The sequence below is a fragment of the Aspergillus flavus genome, chromosome 1 (assembly GCF_009017415.1).
Source record: "Aspergillus flavus chromosome 1, complete sequence".
In the NCBI taxonomy this organism is placed as follows: Eukaryota; Fungi; Ascomycota; class Eurotiomycetes; order Eurotiales; family Aspergillaceae; genus Aspergillus; species Aspergillus flavus.
In genome coordinates, this window is record NC_092406.1 from 3,484,138 (window position 1) to 3,503,883 (window position 19,746).

The 19,746-nt window shown below is 49.5% G+C and overlaps 7 protein-coding genes across 7 annotated transcripts; 5 read left to right on the forward strand and 2 right to left on the reverse strand.

The window, feature by feature from the left end:
• Positions 1 to 340: 340 nt before the first annotated feature.
• Positions 341 to 1,093, forward strand: F9C07_1285 (peptidyl-tRNA hydrolase domain protein; the record flags this gene model as incomplete). Its single annotated transcript, XM_071507906.1, has 3 exons — positions 341 to 588; positions 662 to 922; positions 1,003 to 1,093. The coding sequence occupies 3 exons, from the start codon at positions 341 to 343 to the stop codon at positions 1,091 to 1,093; spliced, it is 600 nt and encodes a 199-aa protein (XP_071365820.1).
• A 131-nt stretch (positions 1,094 to 1,224) lies between these two features.
• Positions 1,225 to 2,472, reverse strand: F9C07_1286 (half-A-TPR repeat-containing protein; the record flags this gene model as incomplete). The annotated part of the gene is made up of 2 exons (XM_041288286.1): positions 1,225 to 2,316; positions 2,383 to 2,472. 2 exons carry the CDS (start codon positions 2,470 to 2,472, stop codon positions 1,225 to 1,227), a joined length of 1,182 nt encoding a protein of 393 aa, XP_041140694.1.
• Positions 2,473 to 2,839: 367 nt separating this feature from the next.
• On the forward strand, positions 2,840 to 6,157 carry F9C07_2228088 (Frag1/DRAM/Sfk1 family-domain-containing protein; the record flags this gene model as incomplete). The annotated part of the gene is made up of 8 exons (XM_041288290.1): positions 2,840 to 2,878; positions 2,938 to 3,484; positions 3,543 to 3,669; positions 3,773 to 3,811; positions 3,870 to 3,954; positions 4,006 to 4,051; positions 4,099 to 5,906; positions 5,999 to 6,157. 8 exons carry the CDS (start codon positions 2,840 to 2,842, stop codon positions 6,155 to 6,157), a joined length of 2,850 nt encoding a protein of 949 aa, XP_041140693.1.
• Positions 6,158 to 6,839: 682 nt separating this feature from the next.
• F9C07_1089379 (uncharacterized protein) lies at positions 6,840 to 9,473 on the forward strand. The gene is made up of 2 exons (XM_071507513.1): positions 6,840 to 8,314; positions 8,393 to 9,473. Exons 1-2 carry the CDS (start codon positions 7,522 to 7,524, stop codon positions 8,647 to 8,649), a joined length of 1,050 nt encoding a protein of 349 aa, XP_071365821.1. The 5' UTR covers positions 6,840 to 7,521; the 3' UTR covers positions 8,650 to 9,473.
• An 824-nt stretch (positions 9,474 to 10,297) lies between these two features.
• Positions 10,298 to 13,413, forward strand: F9C07_2228090 (mRNA cleavage and polyadenylation factor II complex, subunit CFT2; the record flags this gene model as incomplete). Its single annotated transcript, XM_041288288.1, has 2 exons — positions 10,298 to 10,446; positions 10,530 to 13,413. 2 exons carry the CDS (start codon positions 10,298 to 10,300, stop codon positions 13,411 to 13,413), a joined length of 3,033 nt encoding a protein of 1,010 aa, XP_041140691.1.
• A 154-nt stretch (positions 13,414 to 13,567) lies between these two features.
• Positions 13,568 to 15,582, reverse strand: F9C07_2228091 (amino acid transporter; the record flags this gene model as incomplete). Its single annotated transcript, XM_041288275.1, has 8 exons — positions 13,568 to 13,676; positions 13,756 to 13,827; positions 13,916 to 14,245; positions 14,309 to 14,623; positions 14,680 to 14,857; positions 14,907 to 15,022; positions 15,070 to 15,470; positions 15,526 to 15,582. The coding sequence occupies 8 exons, from the start codon at positions 15,580 to 15,582 to the stop codon at positions 13,568 to 13,570; spliced, it is 1,578 nt and encodes a 525-aa protein (XP_041140690.1).
• An 816-nt stretch (positions 15,583 to 16,398) lies between these two features.
• F9C07_1292 (Sec23/Sec24 family protein) lies at positions 16,399 to 19,721 on the forward strand (the record flags this gene model as incomplete). Its single annotated transcript, XM_071507919.1, has 6 exons — positions 16,399 to 17,742; positions 17,793 to 17,890; positions 17,947 to 18,287; positions 18,344 to 18,781; positions 18,841 to 19,041; positions 19,087 to 19,721. 6 exons carry the CDS (start codon positions 16,399 to 16,401, stop codon positions 19,719 to 19,721), a joined length of 3,057 nt encoding a protein of 1,018 aa, XP_071365822.1.
• Between the last annotated feature and the right edge of the window lie 25 nt (positions 19,722 to 19,746).

Here is a 19,746-nt window from a genome sequence, read left to right on the forward strand (position 1 = left end):
TAAGGGGTTCTGTACTGATGGAAAGCCCGCGGAAGTGTACGGTACCCAGCTTCTAGAGGATACCCACTGCCTCATTTGACCTTCCCGATCGGCTATAGCGCCAAGTATCGGGTTCATCAGTCCCAGCTAGCACAGTGTCTTTCCCGGCAACTAACCTTGAAGCTAACTCGGATTTCTAGAAGATCCCCGTGCTTGTTACCGGTTAGTATCTCATCCTTAATTCAATGTCTGAGTTACAGGGATACCTACACTGGCTACTCCCAACTACTATTACATCAGCCACCCACGAGAACACAACAACAAAAAAAAAAGATAATCTACCGAAGCATATTCGAAAAGAATGGTCACGCTGCAGTTATATCCTCGGATAGTTCATTGGTTCCCCCCTCTTCGTTCCTTCTCCGCTCTCACCGCAAGAACATTCGCTTCTAAACAAGCGGCCGCCACGGAACGCCTCCAAGACTCAAATGAGGATCTAGCCGCAGCTCGAAAATGGCTCACGGGACTCACTTCGAAAACTATACCACGCCAAATTTGTGAAATTTCATTTAGTCGCTCCAGTGGTCCTGGGGGGCAGAACGTGAACAAGTCGGTCGACCTCGCGTAAATAACCTCCGATTGTGTCGACCTATCACTAACTGGGCCTTGCGGATCTGAATAGGGTGAACTCAAAAGCTACTCTGAAAGTGCCTCTCCATTCTCTCTTACCGCTTGTGCCTCGAATTTTACACCGTCCGCTGCGATCATCACGATACTTCGCCGAAAGATCGGAGAGTCTAGTCATACAGTCGGAAGAGTCGCGGAAACAAGCCGCCAATGTGGAGTCATGTTACGAGAAATTGCACCAGTTGCTTAAAAATACTGCAAGAGATGCCATTCCTGGGGAGACGTCTCAGGAACAAAGAGACCGGGTACACAAATTGTACGTTTATATACATCGCTATATCGGCTTTGTTTCCGTCTTACAAATATCCCCAAAGGCTTCAAGCTCACGTTGTACAGAAGGAAGGCCGAAAACGAAGCCAGAATCAAGTCTAAGAAACTGCACAGCAGCAAAAAGAGCAATCGGCGGGGTAGTAAATTTGATGAATGATTGGCAAAGAGCTAACTTTTATCTGAACCACCCATGTGCGATGATGAACTCCAATAGGCGCCTTTGCATGACAGCGGAGAAGTAAAAGGGTACGAACAACTAGAACAAAAAAGGGGACTCCAGCTCTGAGGCTAGAGCACACGCTCCGCGTTGCGGACCGTGGCAGTAATGGCTTTTTGCAGAGACGGATCCAGACCTTCTGCGTTCTCCAATGGCTGCAGCCAATTAATAACCTCTTTTGCGACATTGGGATTCTCGCGGTGCTCCTTCAACCGGGCAAAGGACGTAACTAAAGCCCGCGGGAATTCAGGTGATGTGGGCTGCACTCCGGCGGTAGGAAGTTTGATATAGCAGATTTGCGTATGATGACTGGTAGGACTTGACTGCTGCAGCGCATTAACAACATGTTCCAAGATTTTGCGTAAACAGGGCAAGTCAGGAAAGTCCACGACCATGTCGAAGAATTCACGGCCGAATTTGGCATCTTGTTCGAAGTTCTTCATTGCTGTATCGAAAATGGCCAAAGGGATAGCACCGCTCATTGCAGGCGTTGAGCGAAGATTCTCCAACGCCACTTGGTCCACTCCATTACTATCTCTAGCGCTCGGGTTGATATCTTCACCGGTGATCTGTGGTAGCGCAATCATGTCGGCGTTGGGATCTTCAAATGAAGCATCTGACGTTGGTTTCGGGGCTTCAATCTCTCTGTCAAGACCCAGGATGCGCTGCCGAGCAACAAGCTTGGCTGTATAGATCAGTTCCAGCTTCGCGTAGTGAATCCATAACTTCCTAGAGCTCTTGCAGAACCGTAGCCCACGTTGCATGTGGCTTCGAGACTGCGTCATATCTGCATGGTCATCCAAAGCATATTGCGCTGCATATATCCACAGATCCACGTTTGTTGGGTGTAGTCGCAGGACATCGTCGAAGATCGTAGAAAGCTTTTTGAAAGCTTTCTGGGCCCTAGCATATTCAATGTATTGAATCCATAAGCCAATATCGCCGTGGAATTTGCGAGTTGCGCGATCCAGGATGAAGAAAATCCGCCGCTGGCCAGAATATCCCGCACCGCGAATACCAAGTCGCTTCACCCTTTTGCGTCGGAGGGCGTCGAGGTTCATTTCGTATTCTGCGTATCGTACAAAATCGGAAGGTTGAGCACCGCGAGCATTGAGCTTGTGCTCAAAGTCCGACCTTTTCTTGATGATCGCTGTGATCTCATCCTACACAATGAAAACGTAGTGTAAGTCCTCCGCATACTTTAAGTGGTGTGTAATTTGAGGAAGTACCTTGCTAAAAATCTTCTTTCTCTCATACTCTTTCAGTTCAGGTACTGACTTTTCTAGAAAGAAGCGTGCCTTATCGGTAGCGGCAGACATGGTTGCGATTGTCGTTGCTGCAGGATACCTCTTTGAATGGAGTGATAAAAAAAGTTGTCGGCATCCCGCAATCAAAAGCTCCGACCACGTCGGGTGCCTGTCCGCTTTCCTAACTCGGACTAGCGCTTATTTACACCCGCAAGTTACCGAGCCTCAGTTCCATTGTCAATCCATCTCATGTTCATCTGGCTGCTCAGGGGCTCCTGACCATTGCAGTCTGGTTTCCGTTTGTAAATTTATTCTTTCTTTTCATATTCTTATTACATTCTTGACACTCGTTTGTCTCCTTAATTGCTCTTCATTCTCTTTTCTTCCTCCTTGTTTCGTCGAGTGGCCGGAGACTGGTCCGCCTGTCTTCTTCGCTGCCATGGCACCCAAATTCAAAGATGGGGATGCCGTTGTAGCGGTTAGTCTTGGCTATATCAACAATTGAGGTACTTAGGAGAGTCACTGAACAATTGCTAGGTTAATGGGAAATGGGTGTCTTGGGCGCACACAGTCGCTGCCTATGCGGCCTTCTTGAGTGCCTTGGTAGTAGGAATGTCTCTGCATTTCCGGAAAATCGTGCAAAACGAACATTATGGCTATCCTGACGAATGGTTTCCATCGGTGTCAGCAACGATCGGTGATCGCTATCCGGAGCGATCTTTCTTCCAAGTGTTTATTGCTATCACCTCGGGCCCTCGGTTTGCTCTAGTGTTCCTTTGGTACATCCTGACCTCGCGCCCCAACTCAGCTCTTCCTAAGTTTATCGCCGGCGTTGGACTGTTCCGGACGTTTACATGCGGTGGGTGGACGTACGTTACATCAACCGACGATCATGATTGGCATGATATTTTCATGATCTCTTACCTCGTTGCGACGTTACCCTGGACTCTTGGCTGCCTTGCGCTTAGCCCAAACAACCGCCGCGCTGTGAAGTACAGAAAGATCTTGGCGGGCTGTTTCTTCGGAACCCTTGTTCCATTAGTCTACTATTTCATTCAGCACAAGGTGCACAAAGTCGCGGGAGGTATGTATATCGTTATATATCCTCCTTCGTCCCTTGCTTCTAACTCTGTTCCTTTTAGCTTACACCAAGTACGCCTTTTTTGAATGGTCTCTTATACTGTTTGATGTGGGTTTCGACGCTGTCACTGCACTCGACTTCGACGCATTTGAGATCGTGGTCAGGGATGTGAAAGGAATCAGCAGAGGGTATGTACAGTGGCTTCCGAAGTAAACCAAGAAGAAAAATGTACGGTTGCCAAGATGTGGACGTTGGTATTCGAGAAGAGTGTTCTAAGGTTTTAATCTCCAGGCAGTTGAAGACCACTGCAGACTCAGTCCTCGAAAAAGAGTGTGTATAATCTACTCTCCAAGGCTATCAGAACTTTTGGCAATTAACTCGTAGCTAGGAAAGGAAAGCCTGTTGGAAATACGTTCGGCGAAGGGTTCTTCTGGACAGAGATCATTGATGCTGCTGCAGATGCCTACAATATGGTAAACCTTAGACTGGCCTCACAAGTGGACCTGATTACTGACCAGGTGTAGTTCGTCTTCTGGTCCTTGTGGACTGCCCTTGGTGTACTCGTCTGGTGTAAGTGTCTGTGGAGAAGTTTTCCTACAATTTTCTGACAGAGTTAGACTTCCCTCTTTGGCATATGGGTATCTCTGGTTATGAGCTAGCCATCCTAAGCTACGTGTCTCCGGTGCTCTTGGTCATTCCCTCCTTGAAGTCTGCCGCCACGAGAAATCCTCGTCTCTTCCATTTTCTGTCGCTTTCCGGGCTACTAGCGTATAAGGTGCAAGACCCTGCCAACCGACTTTTTATGACCACTTTCGCGGTCGCTTGCAGCTGTATCGCATGGTCTGCAACACTATATGCAGAAAGGGCAAACAGCTCTAGGCTGGAGTCCCGTATCTTTGCATGGGGCATTGGCTTGATTATGTCGAGTATTGCTAAGTTTGCCTGCAAAACCAACAACCCCATCTGGCCTATCATGCATGCAGAGAATGGAGGATGGAATAAAGTGGGGCTTTTCCTTGGTGTCCTAGCCGTCCTCAGGTCGCACAGAAGGCCTCCGACGAATGGAGGGGACTACTTCCCCTCGAGCGGCAGGAAAGGCTCTTCGTTATTTGCCGCCTTTGGTATCGGTGGTCTGCTTTTCGCAATGCACTCCCTCCTCTCCGACTCCAGTACCATGATCGCTTGGGTCTGGGAGGGATATCCCGTGCGCGGCCCTATTGCAGTACCTCATGGCGCACTCACTATTCTTGCAATGGGTGCTGGACTTATTTACGGTTTGTATTATCCCGGCGTTGCCGGAAGCTGGACTGCATATGGGATTGCGTCTGTTGGTGCGGCACTCCTTACTTGCTCCAGTCACTGGACTGGATTTTATGGTGGCCTTATCCTTGCATTCTACCTTCTTGCGGTCACTCCAGTCTTGGTTTCGTCGGCTGTTCGCCATTCACTTGCTAAAACCTTTGGTATCGGTTTCCTCCTGTACACATTCCTGATTCTTTTCCATGTGTGGGTCGTTGCGTACGCCTTTGTGCCTGGTGGGCCTCTCGTCAGAGAACACACCGATTGGATTATGATCACCACTATGTTATCGATTGGAGCTGGTGTCTTCTCTGCCGCTGTCACTAACTCATCCGGTACTAAGAGCAAGATCGTCAGTCCGAATGGCAAACGACAGCGATCATATTTCATCTATATTCTAGCGACGCTGCAGCTTATTTCCATGGCTATTGCATATCTTCGCTTCCCTACAAACGACTATGTGCCATATCACAAAGAGGATAAGGTTGCAACTGTCGGCATTTGGACTGTTCACTTTGGCCTCGACAATGACATGTGGTCATCGGAACGGCGTATGCGCAATGTTATCCAGGAACTGGAGCTTGATGTTATTGGCCTTCTTGAATCTGATAACCAGCGCATCATTATGGGTAATCGCGATATGACCCAGGTCCTGGCGGAAGATCTTGGCATGTACGCAGATTTTGGTCCTGGTCCTAACAAGCACACTTGGGGCTCAGCTTTACTTTCCAAATTCCCAATTGTCAATTCAACTCACCACCTTCTTCCTTCTCCTGTTGGTGAACTTGCTCCGGCCATTCATGCCACCCTTGATATGTATGGCGAGCTGGTTGATGTTGTCGTGTTCCATTCGGGACAAGAAGAAGATCCGGAAGACCGCCGCCTCCAGACTGAATATTTGTCGAAGTTAATGGGTTCATCCCCTCGCCCCCTGATCTTGCTGAGCTATTTGGTCACCAAGCCACTGGAAGGTAATTACAATACCTACGTCAGTGAACTGAGCGGCATGAAGGATATCGACCCTACCGATTGGGACAGATGGTGTGAGTACATCCTCTACAAGAACATAAAGAGGACTGGCTACGCTCGTGTTAGTCGGGATTCTATCACAGACACAGAAATTCAGGTAAGTCTTGTCGTCCATGTCATATTTATGCCTACAGTCCTCTTCGAAGGAGGGGGAAACGTCTTATCCTTGCTGACCAACTGCTGTGATAGGTCGGCAAATTCGTCATTGGAGAACCCGAGCCTGAGAATGAGATGCGATTGCCAGAGGAAATGGTGCCAGAGGGCCGTCGATTCCCCGGATTGTTCCGCGGACAGGGAGTCCGCGGTCATCGTTATCATGTCTTTGATGAGCCCAGGTATTGGCAATGAATGCCACATGAACCGGTCAGGGGATCCTGACTCCTTCCCTCTCTGGCCGGCTCACGTTTCCGGATCCCCGAGTTATTTGTATATTCTACGATGCGAGAACGCCCACCCTTTGGTGGCTGGTTATTTGCGATATTTGCCACGACTATGTACTGTGACTCTCAATCAAACTGTTTCTTTAATTCGTTTTATATTTGAATGTGGAATAGGTGCGGTATGTTCCTAGTTTGAAAAAATAGGCAGCCGTTGTACGGAGCACATGGGACTTGAGAGCGGACCCTAGACATATTGCTAAAGAAGAACTTGTTGATGTGGTCATTGACGTCTACCAAGATGAGCTCATCCTGTGTTCTCTCATCGCGCATTACCACATATGTAAACGCTTGGGAAAGTCAAACCTACCCCGAACTGGGATGTGGAATGTGGAGATCATACCGTTCCTCCTTGATGTACGTGACTGAGTACATATGACAACGGTATGAGCTTTCGGAGGAGTAGCTTATGATTCCCCCATGACTCATCAAGGGAGGAGAGCTCGTTTCACTTGGTCTTTTGAACAAGATATTCTGGCCGCGAAACTTGCATTAAGCCTTAGATAAGCGCATTCCAGCCCTGCAGACCCAACTGCTGATCTTCGCGCCTCGAACTATTGCACATCGTATTCTCAGAACAGTCGCGTTTGCAATATGCCGTGGAATGCGTGTCTTCTGTAGATATTAACATTTTGGTCATTGCTTATTAGCTAGCTTTTTCTGGCCAATCCTCATGATACGGTTAATTAAGCCTTGGACACCAGCATCTCGTGAATGGCATATGTCCTATTTTCCCTTTCCACATATTCTTACCCCTCATTAACTTTATTTTGGGATTTCTCCTTATAAGCAAGCAAACAGTGCTTCTGCCTATTTGTGTCTGGGTCTTCCCGTTTTACCACTTGTCGTGTTCCCAGAACGAAAACGTGCTCAGAAGGTCGGTATTCTCATACCTTATTTGGTGAAGACTTAGTGCACTTCACTTGTTTGCCTTATCTATTATCTATATGTGAGTGATACAAAGTCTACCAGAAGTACTTGAGTCTCTGTACTCCAACTATCTCTCCAACCATACCTAGGTATGTCGTTAGAAGAATCTCCCGTATATTCGTGTTAACGATTTGCAGACCAATCTCCGTCACGACTTATATTGAGAATATATTGCCGTACATAGTATATCAACTTTCGTCTCAAACGATCTTTGTCATTGAATCATATACAAGCAAGAGTCTGGGGAATGTATGAGCCCCATAATCGAGGTTTTGTCACCCGTATACGTTGGGACGACACAGCGAGCTGTCGGATGGTGGACCGCACAAGATCGTCATAGTGAAAATGTCGAAGTCACCAGTAGAATCGCACAAGCCCAATTCCAAGACGGACAGCCAGCAATTCTCCGGCTCAGAAGGTCCGGAAGTTCAACATGTTGAAATTGCCTCTGGCCCTGGGACGGGCTCATGTTCTAACCCGAGCACGCCTTTTGATATGAGCGATGAACGCCAGCTCTATTCAAGGACACCTCCTCCTTCGCGTACTCTGGCCAACGCACGAGTTGCACTGCAACAACTAGTGTTAAAATCTAGATATGATTCTTCATATATGCCACTTGAAGAGTATGGCCCGCTGGGTTCAATTAATCTTCCTACTCAGCCGCCCCCTGCTAGAGTCGTCGATCAGTCTGATGTCTCAAATACTAGAAAATCTTCTAGCCATAGCGCGGGCTTTGATGCAAGATATGCTCAAGAAAACGCGCTCCCAGCGATCTCATTCGGGGTCAATACACCCATGCCACGTTGGCGAATCGAGCGTATTCATCCACTGCTTGCACGCGGAAGCCCAGCGCTGCGATGGGTGTTCGATGCTGGCACAGACTTTGCCCGGTTTGGCTGGTCAGATGATATGGTTTACGAATACGCATACAGGTGGCTTGAGGAATCTCTTAACGATTCGTCATTTAGACGATACGCGAGGTCCAAAATTCTAGACGGGCATGGCGAAGAGCCGCTACCGACCCTCCCACCAGCACCAAGTACTTGCTATTTTCAATCATGGTCTCAATCATCGGGGGCCGATGGTAGCTGGTATACGCATGCGGACTATGAGCGTTCACGGATGGCCTGGCCAATAGGTACGCAACAATAATTTCATTCTCTTGTTAACTTTAGACATCAAGACTTCAGCGAGGACAAGGCTGACGTCTCAGAAGCTCCTAGACAGCCAACTCGGGCTGACCGAAAGTTTTCCAGGAACCATATGTCTGATTTTGAACCTTCTGAAGGCTGCAATGAGACAGATCTCGAGCTTGGCCGACTTAAGCCGATCCGTACGTCGCGGAAAACAAGTGCGGACGAAGACCAACCAATGCGATTCCATGGATATAGATGGGTCTGGTTCAGCGTCGCTTTTTTGGTATTGAGCATGTTCCTGTGTCTTTTCTTGTACGTTTTCAGGATAATCAAATGATGTATCTAGCTTTGTATTGTTTCGTTATGATTTAATGACCACGTGCTGTTGAAGTAGACGGCCATTCTTCGCATTCGCCAGTGAGGAAGAGGGAGCTTGGACGTTTTGTGCGAAACACTCACTTTGTACATTCTTGCTTGAGGCGGCGGGTCTGCTACTACTACTGTCACTACTGCTAATACTACTACTATACCGCTACATGTTCACTTGTAACCCCTAGTAGCAAGTAATCTTGCTCTGCTATTCTGTAGCTAACTAGCATCAGGGCCTCAGGTCCCGCAAAGATTACGGTTTCATTGGTCTACATCTCCAACTGATGCTCTGCTGTGGTGATGACTTCAATCTTATGAGCCTTTCAGACCGGACCAAAAGACTGATGTATTTTCTTTTTTCGTAAAAGAAACGATGCAGTGAATGCAGTGAGTGCATGAACCAGTTGGACAGCATAGTCAGTTCCATGACTACGCAATGAGTATACTGTCGAATACTTTTGCTCTCTTGTTTTACCATTCGAAGAAACGAGAGACTCTGTTCGCTAGGCATTTAAGATCCTGTCATTCAGCGAAAGTTTACAGATAAATTGATCTCCAGGATATTTGCTAACTACTAACATAACAAACAAGCCCACAGCACGACCAGCTTCATCATTCATCACTAAACCGACTCTTTCCAAAATCAAGAAGCCCTAATGAGGCAAATGCCAGAAGCTATTGTGCATAAGAATTGCATACTCGGCTGAGCCCTTCATATTGAGCTTTCCGTGCTCGTTCGTGCGAAGCCAATCGCCTCCACTCTTAAATCGGACCCAGTCGAGAGATTCTCGACCACTGGAGCATGGCATCATCGGGGTTCTCCGCGTGCTTGAGGGTCACCCAGTCGCCCGATCGGCTCGCCGTCATGCCTGAAGCAAACCATCTTGGTGGATCTAGACAAAGTACCCTTCATTCACTGGCTTTATCTTCGAAAGGCCATGCCTTCTCCCACAATATCCGTACCGCATAAGTTTTCGATTCCCGATCTAAAAACCTCTTTTTGGCAAGGTTAAGCCTTCTAGCAACTTCATCATAATCATCAGGAGATACAGCCCCATTCCAGCCTGTATACATTCCTAACTCGTCAATCACTTGCGCTTTCCGCTCGACGTCTCTCCCCCATTTAGCGTACTCCTCACCCTGCTTAATCAAATCACGTTCTGTGTAGCTCATGGGGCATGGGACACTTGGGTTGCTGTAATTACCTTCTCCAACTAGCTTCTTCCAAACATCATCTCTCGTGACATCATCAAGAAGCTTGTGGACATGTGGTTCTCCATCGTCATATATTGACCCCACTAATCTCTCACATTGATTGAATACATCAGGTCATGTGAATACCAGCATTGCAAACAAGACAAACAGCAGATCCGCGATGCTTCCCCGGAACTCTCCAATCACCTCAATAACACGATTCCTCCTCAATGCCTTGAGTTTGAATCCATTTCTAAGTGAGAAGAGACGTGATGTTATGATTGAAGTCTATTGGTCTTAACCGTTCTTGTATTTGAATTGATGACTAGATTGGAAGCGCTGCAACACTAAGTGTCCGAGACAAATCTAACTCCATCGCCGACTTCGAGGTTGGCCGATGAGCGACGCCAAAAACTGCAAAGATGTTTACGTTCACACCTTTGCTTGGCGCACAGTCGTCCTCCTCGAAGGCTTCTCAGTCAATTTTAGAGCTGGATGGTGGAATTAAGATCCTTGTGGACGTCGGTTGGGACGATACCTTTGATCCTCTGGATTTGCAGGAACTAGAAAAGTAAGCTCCGTGATATGATGACAAGACAGCTAGCTAGCTTGTCTGCCTTCTCAATAATCCTTAGTCTAATTTATTCGTGCTAGACATGTTCCCACTCTTTCCTTAATCCTTCTGACCCACGCTACCCCTGCGCATATTGGTGCCTTCGCGCATTGCTGCAAGACCTTCCCTCTTTTTACTCAGATTCCCGTTTACGCCACGAGCCCCGTTATTGCGCTTGGTCGTACACTACTACAGGATCTATACGCCTCCTCGCCGCTAGCTGCAACATTCCTACCGAAAGCCTCGATCTCGGAGCCGGGCGCATCAACTTCTGCAGCATCCGCCGCAGCATCCGCCGCAGCATCCGCACCAGAAGGCGAAGGAGGCGCAGATGCTAGTCATTCCGGACGAATCCTCCTTCAACCTCCTACCGCAGAGGAAATTGCCAGATACTTCTCCCTGATCCACCCCTTGAAGTACTCGCAACCACACCAACCACTTCCTTCCCCCTTTTCCCCTCCACTGAACGGCCTTACGCTCACGGCTTACAATGCTGGACACACGGTGGGAGGAACAATATGGCATATACAACATGGCATGGAATCAATCGTTTACGCTGTCGACTGGAACCAAGCACGAGAGAGTGTAATGGCAGGTGCTGCATGGTTCGGCGGGTCAGGCGCCAGTGGAACGGAGGTCATAGAGCAATTGCGCAAACCCACCGCGCTGGTTTGCAGTACAAGAGGAGGTGACAAATTTGCCCTTCCAGGAGGACGAAAAAAACGGGATGACTTGCTATTGGATATGATTCGAAGCACTCTCGCCAAAGGAGGCACTGTTCTGATTCCTACTGATACTAGCGCTCGAGTCTTGGAGCTGGCATATGCGCTGGAGCATGCGTGGCGGGACGCTGCTGGAACAGGACAAGAGGATAATGTACTAAAGGAGGCTGGATTATACCTCGCAGGTAGGAAGGCTAATACGACGATGAGATTAGCTAGGAGTATGCTAGAGTGGATGGACGAGAATATTGTGCGAGAGTTCGAGGCCGCGGAAGGTGTAGATGCGGCAACGGGCCAGTCTCGAGCTAACCCTGGTGGTCAACGTTCTGGTCAAAACCAAGGCAAAGAAGAGAAGGGCACCGGTCCTTTTACTTTTAAACACCTGAAGATCGTTGAGAGGAAGAAGAAGTTGGAGAAAATCTTGAATTACCAGGCACCCAAGGTCATTTTGGCTTCCGATACGTCACTGGATTGGGGTTTCGCAAAGGAATCTCTGCGCCTGGTAGCGGGGGGGCCGAACAACCTTCTCCTACTCACGGAGTCTTTCCATAAGGAGAGGCTTGCCGACAACCAGGAAGATCCGTATCGGAAAACTCTAGGCAATATGATCTGGGAATGGTATGAAGAAAGGAAAGATGGTGTCGCACTGGAAAAATCTTCCGACGGTGAGATGATAGAACAGGTTCATAGCGGTGGTCGAGAACTCTCCTGGTCAGACGTGCATCGTGCGCCTCTAGATCCTGGTGATCAGTTGCTCTATCAACAATATCTCGCCACGAAGAGACAACTACAGGATACTTCCCAAGCAAGGGGGCAGGAAAACTTAGATAACGCAGCGGATGCGCTTGATGACCGATCTAGTTCCACATCCGAAGACTCTGAGACAGAACAGCAGGGACGGGTCCTAAACTTCTCAACTTCACTAGCTCATTCCAATCGCAACAAGCTCGGTCTCAGCGATGAAGATCTTGGTGTTAATATCCTTCTCCGGCGGAAGAACGTGTTCGACTGGGATGTCCGGGGCAAGAAGGGCCGTGAACGAATGTTCCCATATGTGGCACCAAGAAAGAAGGGAGACGAATATGGAGAATTCATCCGACCTGAGGAATACTTACGAGCAGAAGAGCGTGAAGAGATCGACATGCAACAGCGCAGATCTGACTCTCAAACCAAGCTCGGTCAGAAACGACGATGGGATGAAACAGGACCGGCCGGGCGTCGGTTGTCCAGCAGCGGAGCCAAACGCCAACAGTTCCCTGGAAAGAAGGATGCCAGCACAGCAGACGATATGAGTTTGACAGAGGATGGAGAAGGTGCTGATGCTGCTTTGGAGTCAGAAGACGAAGCGGACAGTCAGACGTTCGAGGGGCCCGCGAAAGCGGTCTATCAGAAGGCCAGTCTCACTATTAATGCTCGCATCGCTTTCGTGGACTTTACGGGATTGCACGATAAGCGGAGCTTGGAGATGCTGATTCCGCTCATTCAACCACGCAAACTGATTCTAGTGGGCGGGATGAAGGAAGAGACCACAGCCCTAGCAACAGAGTGCAAGAAGCTCCTCGCGGCCAAGGCTGGAGTTGATGTCTCCGCCGCGGACTCTGCTGTGATTTACACCCCAGTTATTGGGGAAGTTATTGATGCTAGCGTTGATACGAACGCCTGGATGGTCAAGTTGAGCAACAGTCTCGTCCGGCGCCTGAAATGGCAGCATGTCCGTAGTCTCGGCGTGGTTACATTGACTGCGCAGTTGAGGGGTCCTGAATTGAATCCGCCAGAGGACGCAGCGGACTCCCCAAGTAAAAAGCAAAAACTATTGCAGGAAGAGACCAGCTCGCCAGCTACGGCACCTACCGTCGACGGCACGAAACCCACCGCAGACAAGTCTGATGTTTACCCAGTGCTTGATATACTTCCCGCCAACATGGCAGCAGGAACGAGATCTATGACTCGCCCTCTCCACGTGGGTGATCTACGACTAGCAGATCTCCGCAAGATCATGCAGGGGGCCGGCCACACGGCCGAGTTCCGTGGTGAAGGAACGCTTCTCATTGACCGGATGGTCGCGGTCCGCAAATCAGGAACAGGGAAGATCGAGATTGAAGCTACGGCTCAATCAGCTGCTGCTGTAGGACGTGGGGCGGGAAGCTTCCTTGACGTGAAGAGGAAGATTTACGAGGGGCTTGCTGTTGTTGCGGGTAATTGACTGTAAACTAAACATTATACCTATATCTACTACAATTTGAGGCAATTGGAGACCCCGAAAATCGACATTGTCCGACGTAGCAAGTATAGAGAATCATACTTCCATTCCACTGCTAAAAGTAAATGTGAATATCACCTCGTTTAAACCTCTCTAATTACTGAATGGACGTAGAATAAGCAACATCCACCGCCCCATAACCACTACCCAGATCCTCAGTAGATACCTCCTGGATATGATCGTCCGTTCGAGGACCCTGATATATCCTAGTAACCAAGGGCACATACGTCAGTCACCTATCCCTACCCATAACCAAAATGAGAGACAAAAGAAAATTTCACTTACCCCCGTGCAGCAACCCACCACCAGACCAAAGCAAAAGCAGCAATGAATGCACCGACACATATACCATAATTCCTAGTAACCAAGTCAATCACTACTCACATCATGATTCACCTGTCGCTGCTAAACACATCACCGGCAGCAGACAGAAGATGCAACTTACATATTAGTAACAGTGATAGGCACACGAGGCGGGAAAAACAACACCGCACTGATAAACAGCACCCAGATCACAGACACCCAGTTGATATACGGACCCCATGTTCCCAACGTGAAGGGCCCCTCGATGAACTTGACTCTGTTCCTGTAGAACCTGTGCGCCAAGATCACGGATACATAGGATATATCAAGTGCTGGGGCAGTGATGCTGAAGATCGCAGTGGCGGTTTCGGTCGAGCCGATGGCAATGCAGTTTAGGCAGATGCTGAAGAAGACGACGAACCAGACGGCGTTGACCGGTGTGTGGGTGTATTTATTTACTTTGGAGAGGGTTCTGGTTGTTCATGTATTAGGAGCCTTATTTTCTCGGTTTCAGCTTCTTCAGGGGATAACGTACGAGGAAAATGGAAGCGCTTCGTCACGAGCGAAGGCATAGGCCATCCTTGTGTCTGCCAGCATGGCTGAGCAGCCTGTGAAGAACTGGACTAGGATTGCGAATCCCCACATTATTGTGCCTCCTCTTTTTCCTCCTGCGTTGAGGAAGATCTGTGCTGCGGGAAGCCCGATGGGGCTGTTGAGGATGCCTTCGAAGTCACTTAGACAGAAGCACATTGAGACGGTGAGAATCCAGCCTAGTGCGCCGGAGACGAGGACTGCGGTTTGGATGGCCATAGGTCCTAGCGTGGCGGCGTCGTGGGTTTCTTCGGACATGCTTGGTCTTGGTCAGTGGTTTGATTCTTTATCAAGGGAACCGGCTTAGAAACGCACTGGGTAGTTCCGTCATAGTCTGTCATTGTCCAGGCCACAGAGATGAACCCGAGCAAGAAAGAGAAGAATTTCGAGCCCCATCCTGAACCGTCGGTGAAGTGCGTGAAGACCCAGCTGGCTGGTTGTTTGTCGGGAGTGTAGGCTAGGAGCACAATACAGATGATAATCGTTGCGGAAACTGTAATTGTCAGAGCTAACTTAATAACTATGCGGAGCATCGTGCATACTGTTGATGGGAGCAAACCAATATACTATCCGATGTAAGGTTTTGGTTGTTAAAGAGCATATGGCCCCCAATATACATAAGAGAAGTATAGACAAGAGAACCGTTTCCAAGGCAGTCCTGTACAAATTAGCCCGAGACAAGGAGCAGGGAAGATCAGAGCATACGGTGAATATGAGTATCTTCCATCAACCAGCTCCGAGTTCATGCTGACACAGGCGAGCAGCATCTGACTGACTGTGTACACAACACTGGACACACCAGCAGTTTGGCCGAGAAGGTTGCACCAGCCCTGTACCCACGAAAAAATAGGCACTTGTTCTTCAGGGACAACGTGCTTAGTGACAAAGTACATTCCTCCGGCTGTGGGATACGCAGAAACTAACTCTGCCACCGAGCTGCCGATGCACATCGCCATACATGAGCCAAAGAACCAGCACCATACGGCTGTAGCTGGGCCACCGGCAGCCAGGGGAGAACCGAAGGTTGCGGGGACTGAGCCTAGGATACCTAGGATGGAGATGGCGTAAGAGACTGTGGACCATTTGGAAAATTCACGCCGCAATTCCTGAAGAACTAGGGATTAAGATTTTTACTGGTTAATGTCTGGGTTGAATTCGTACCTGTTTGTAACCAATTCGAGCTAGGAGAAGCTCATCGTCGTCGCGAATGCTCGCCATTGTACGAGGCACTGACGAAAGATATAGTGCGTATGCCCTTTTGCCTCTTTTTCAATTGATACTGACACGATAGCCTAGTAAAATAATAAGTAGGATATAGCATGTATCGCTGAGAGTTAACAGCACTTTATGCTCAAGTTTAATATAACGCGTGTCAATGGACGAAGACGTGAATGCATTACAGCTGTGTCACAGTTAGGAAGAGACGGTGAGAAAAGCCCCGCTGATCTTAAAACAGTACCGACATAGTCTGATATGTAACGGCAAGCTCGCAAGGAATTGCAGGTCACAAGTAGCACAGTCCAAAATAACTGCGTCTAACAGAGAAAATAAAAACACCGGGGCCAGCAAGATGAATTGTTCAACTTATATTGAAAGAAATTAAGAGTATGATGAGGCCAGGGGCTTATCGTGACATTGTGCAATAGTATTGATAAGCCCAGCAAAGGAGGTAGACCATTCGGGATGACTACCCTCGGAAATTAATTGAACGAATCACTCGATCCAAGATATCCATTGAATTCACCTTTTCATCTCTAGACTCACCAATCTCCTATTCTTTTGGGTTGTGATTAGATTGATTAGGGTGTAGCATGCCCCGTGCCAGCTTCGGAACAACATATGTCCGTCGGCTTCAGATTAGGTGGTCAGTTGCTTGATTGGGTTAACGGATTTGTTTGGATATACTCCGTACTTGTCGCCCTTTTCGCCGAAACTCCCTTTAGTGATGGTCCGGTGCTGATCGGTGTGGGCTGTAAAAGACCTACCTTCCTCATTTCTCCTTCCCTGAGTCTGTTCACAAAATAATGAAGCACTATGGCAGACCAATCAATGTATAACACTCTCGGTCAGGGAACCTCTCCCGCTGAAGACCCCTCGAATCCGAATCGAATGGCTCACCAAGTTCCTCCACAATCACAACCTGCTGCCGGATTTCCTCCCGGTCCTTACCCTCCTCAGCCTGGAGCTTACTACGGGAACCCTCCCCCAAACCAATATGGGGCACCTGCTGCAGCACCACCAACACAGCAGCTGCAATCTCCACCTCCGCGGGGCCTGGCACCTAGTCCTCAACTTGCCTACGGTACCGAGACACAGACACATATGGGAGCACCCGCAGACCCAATGGCAGGATTAGCTTCGCAAATGAGCGGCTTGGGAATAATGGGGGATAGCGGCGCCCGTCCAGGAAAGAAGAAGCACCGACATGCGCACCATGAAATTGGGGGAGCTACTGCTTCGGCGCCTCAGCAGTTTGCCGGAATGCCACAGGCAGGCATGCAGCCTTCATCCCAGTTCCTGAATACTGGGTTGAATCAGGCACCACGTCCGATTTCACCCGCCGCTGGTGTTCCGCCAGCGGGGATTGTCCCTCAGCCAGGTGTTCCAGCCCCAGGCTCAGGCTCAGTCCCTACCCAGGGCAAGATAGATCCGGAGCAGATTCCAAGCATCCCCCAGTCTCGCGACATACCGACAATGTACTACTTCGACCATATTTATCCGACGATGGAACGACACCTGCCCCCTCCGGCAGCTGTGCCCTTCGTGGCCCACGACCAAGGAAACTCATCCCCTAAGCATGCCCGCCTGACATTGAACAACATCCCCACCACCTCCGACTTTCTCTCTTCCACCGCTCTGCCCCTAGGAATGGTTCTACAACCCCTGGCTCGCCTCGACCCAGGCGAGCCCGAGGTACCAGTGCTCGATTTTGGCGAAATGGGTCCTCCGCGATGCCGCAGGTGCAGGGCGTACATCAATCCCTTTATGACGTTTAGGTCCGGAGGAAATAAGTTTGTCTGTAACATGTGCACCTTCCCCAATGATGTAGCACCAGAATACTTTGCCCCACTTGATATGTCCGGGGCGCGTGTCGACCGTCTGCAACGCCCGGAGTTGATGATTGGTACAGTCGAGTTCATGGTCCCGAAGGAGTACTGGAACAAGGAGCCTGTCGGTCTCCAGCGGCTCTTCTTGATTGACGTCAGTCAAGAATCGGTGAACCGAGGTTTCCTAAAGGGGGTGTGCAAAGGAATCACAGAAGCTTTATACGGCGCTCCAGATGCTTCCGAAGAGGATGCAGCAGCGCGACGAGTGCCTGAGGGCTCGAAGATTGGTATTGTCACCTACGATAGAGAAGTGCACTTCTACAATCTCAGCGTGAGTCCTCATGTGTCTGAAGTTCCCGCGATAATACTTACAATGCCTAGGCCCAACTTGATCAAGCACAGATGATGGTGATGACGGATTTGGAGGAACCATTCGTTCCTTTAAGCGAGGGGCTGTTTGTAGATCCCTACGAATCAAAGTATGCAAAGAATCCCTGCACGGTTCGACAAATACATATCTAACATCTATCCATAGGGATATCATTACTTCTCTGCTACATCGAATCCCCAAGATATTCTCACACATAAAGAAACCTGAGCCAGCTCTACTCCCAGCTCTCAATGCAGCAATGTCTGCTCTGCAAGCTACCGGTGGAAAGATTTTCGCGTCTATATGCAGCTTACCTACTTGGGGCCCCGGCGCCTTGCATATGAGGGACGACCCTAAAGTGCATGGCACGGATGCGGAACGGAAACTATTCACCACAGACAACCAGGCATGGAGAACAACCGCTGGAAAGATGGCCGAACATGGCATCGGTGTTGACATGTTCGTGGCGGCACCTGGCGGGACGTATGTTGATGTAGCTACGATAGGTAGGTCTTCCGCATTTTTATCTGCCGCTGAGTCTATGGATGTTAATGCTTTCTAGGCCATGTTGCCGAAGTATCGGGCGGGGAGACATTCTTCTACCCCAATTTCCACGCTCCGCGAGACATACTGAAGCTTTCGCAGGAGTTCGCACATGCAGTTACTCGCGAGACAGGCTATCAGGCAATGATGAAGGTCCGTTGTTCCAACGGTCTCCAGGTATCGGCATATCATGGCAACTTTATACAACATGCGCTCGGGGCCGACCTGGAGATCGGATCAATTGATGCCGACAAGGCGATTGGTGTCATGTTCAGTTATGATGGCAAGCTTGACCCCAAACTGGATGCACACTTTCAAGCCGCCTTGCTGTATACTACGGCCGAAGGGCAGCGACGGGTGCGCTGTATCAACGTGGTGGCAGCAGTCAATGAAGGAGGCTTGGAAACGATGAAATTCATAGACCAGGATTGTGTTGTGAGCATTATGGCTAAAGAGGGTAAGTTAGCGACCTAGCGGTGATGGTCGGAGCAGACGTGCTGACACATTAAACCGCAGCGGCTGCCAAAACCGTGGACAAATCGCTCAAGGACATTCGGGCCAGCATTACAGAGAAGACCGTGGACATCTTCAGCGGCTACCGCAAGGTCTTCTCTGGGTCACACCCACCGGGGCAACTTGTACTCCCGGAGAACCTCAAAGAGTTTTCCATGTATATGCTGGCCTTGATCAAATCACGAGCATTCAAGGGTAGGGAGGGTTACATCCGGATTGCACATGAAAGTGGCTAACCTGAATACACAGGCGGCCAAGAAGCATCGGACCGACGGATTCACGACATGCGGATGCTACGCTCGATTGGGGCCACCGAACTAGCCCTGTACCTGTATCCCCGGGTCATTCCGATCCACAACATGCAACCCGAAGATGGCTTCCCCAATGAGCAAGGCCAACTGCAGGTCCCACCGTCCCTTCGAGCCAGCTTCTCGAAGATTGAGGAGGGTGGGGCGTATCTCGTGGACAATGGCCAGATCTGTCTGTTGTGGCTCCATTCTCGGGTATCACCCAACCTGCTGGAGGATCTCTTTGGACCCGGGCAGTCGTCGCTTCAGGGACTCAACCCCCAGACGTCGTCGCTCCCAGTGTTGGAGACCCATTTGAATGCGCAGGTGCGCAATCTACTGCAGTACTTCTCGACCATGCGAGGGTCCAAGTCGGTTGCGATCCAGTTAGCTCGGCAAGGATTGGATGGGGCAGAGTATGAGTTCGCACGGTTACTGGTGGAGGACCGCAACAATGAAGCGCAGAGCTACGTGGATTGGCTGGTACACATTCATCGGCAAATCAACTTGGAGCTGGCGGGTCATCGCAAGCGCGAGGATACATCTGCCGAGGGTTCGTTGACCAGTCTCGCCGGTCTCCGCGCTCCGTACTGGTGATCACATAGACTACCCCCAATTTCAT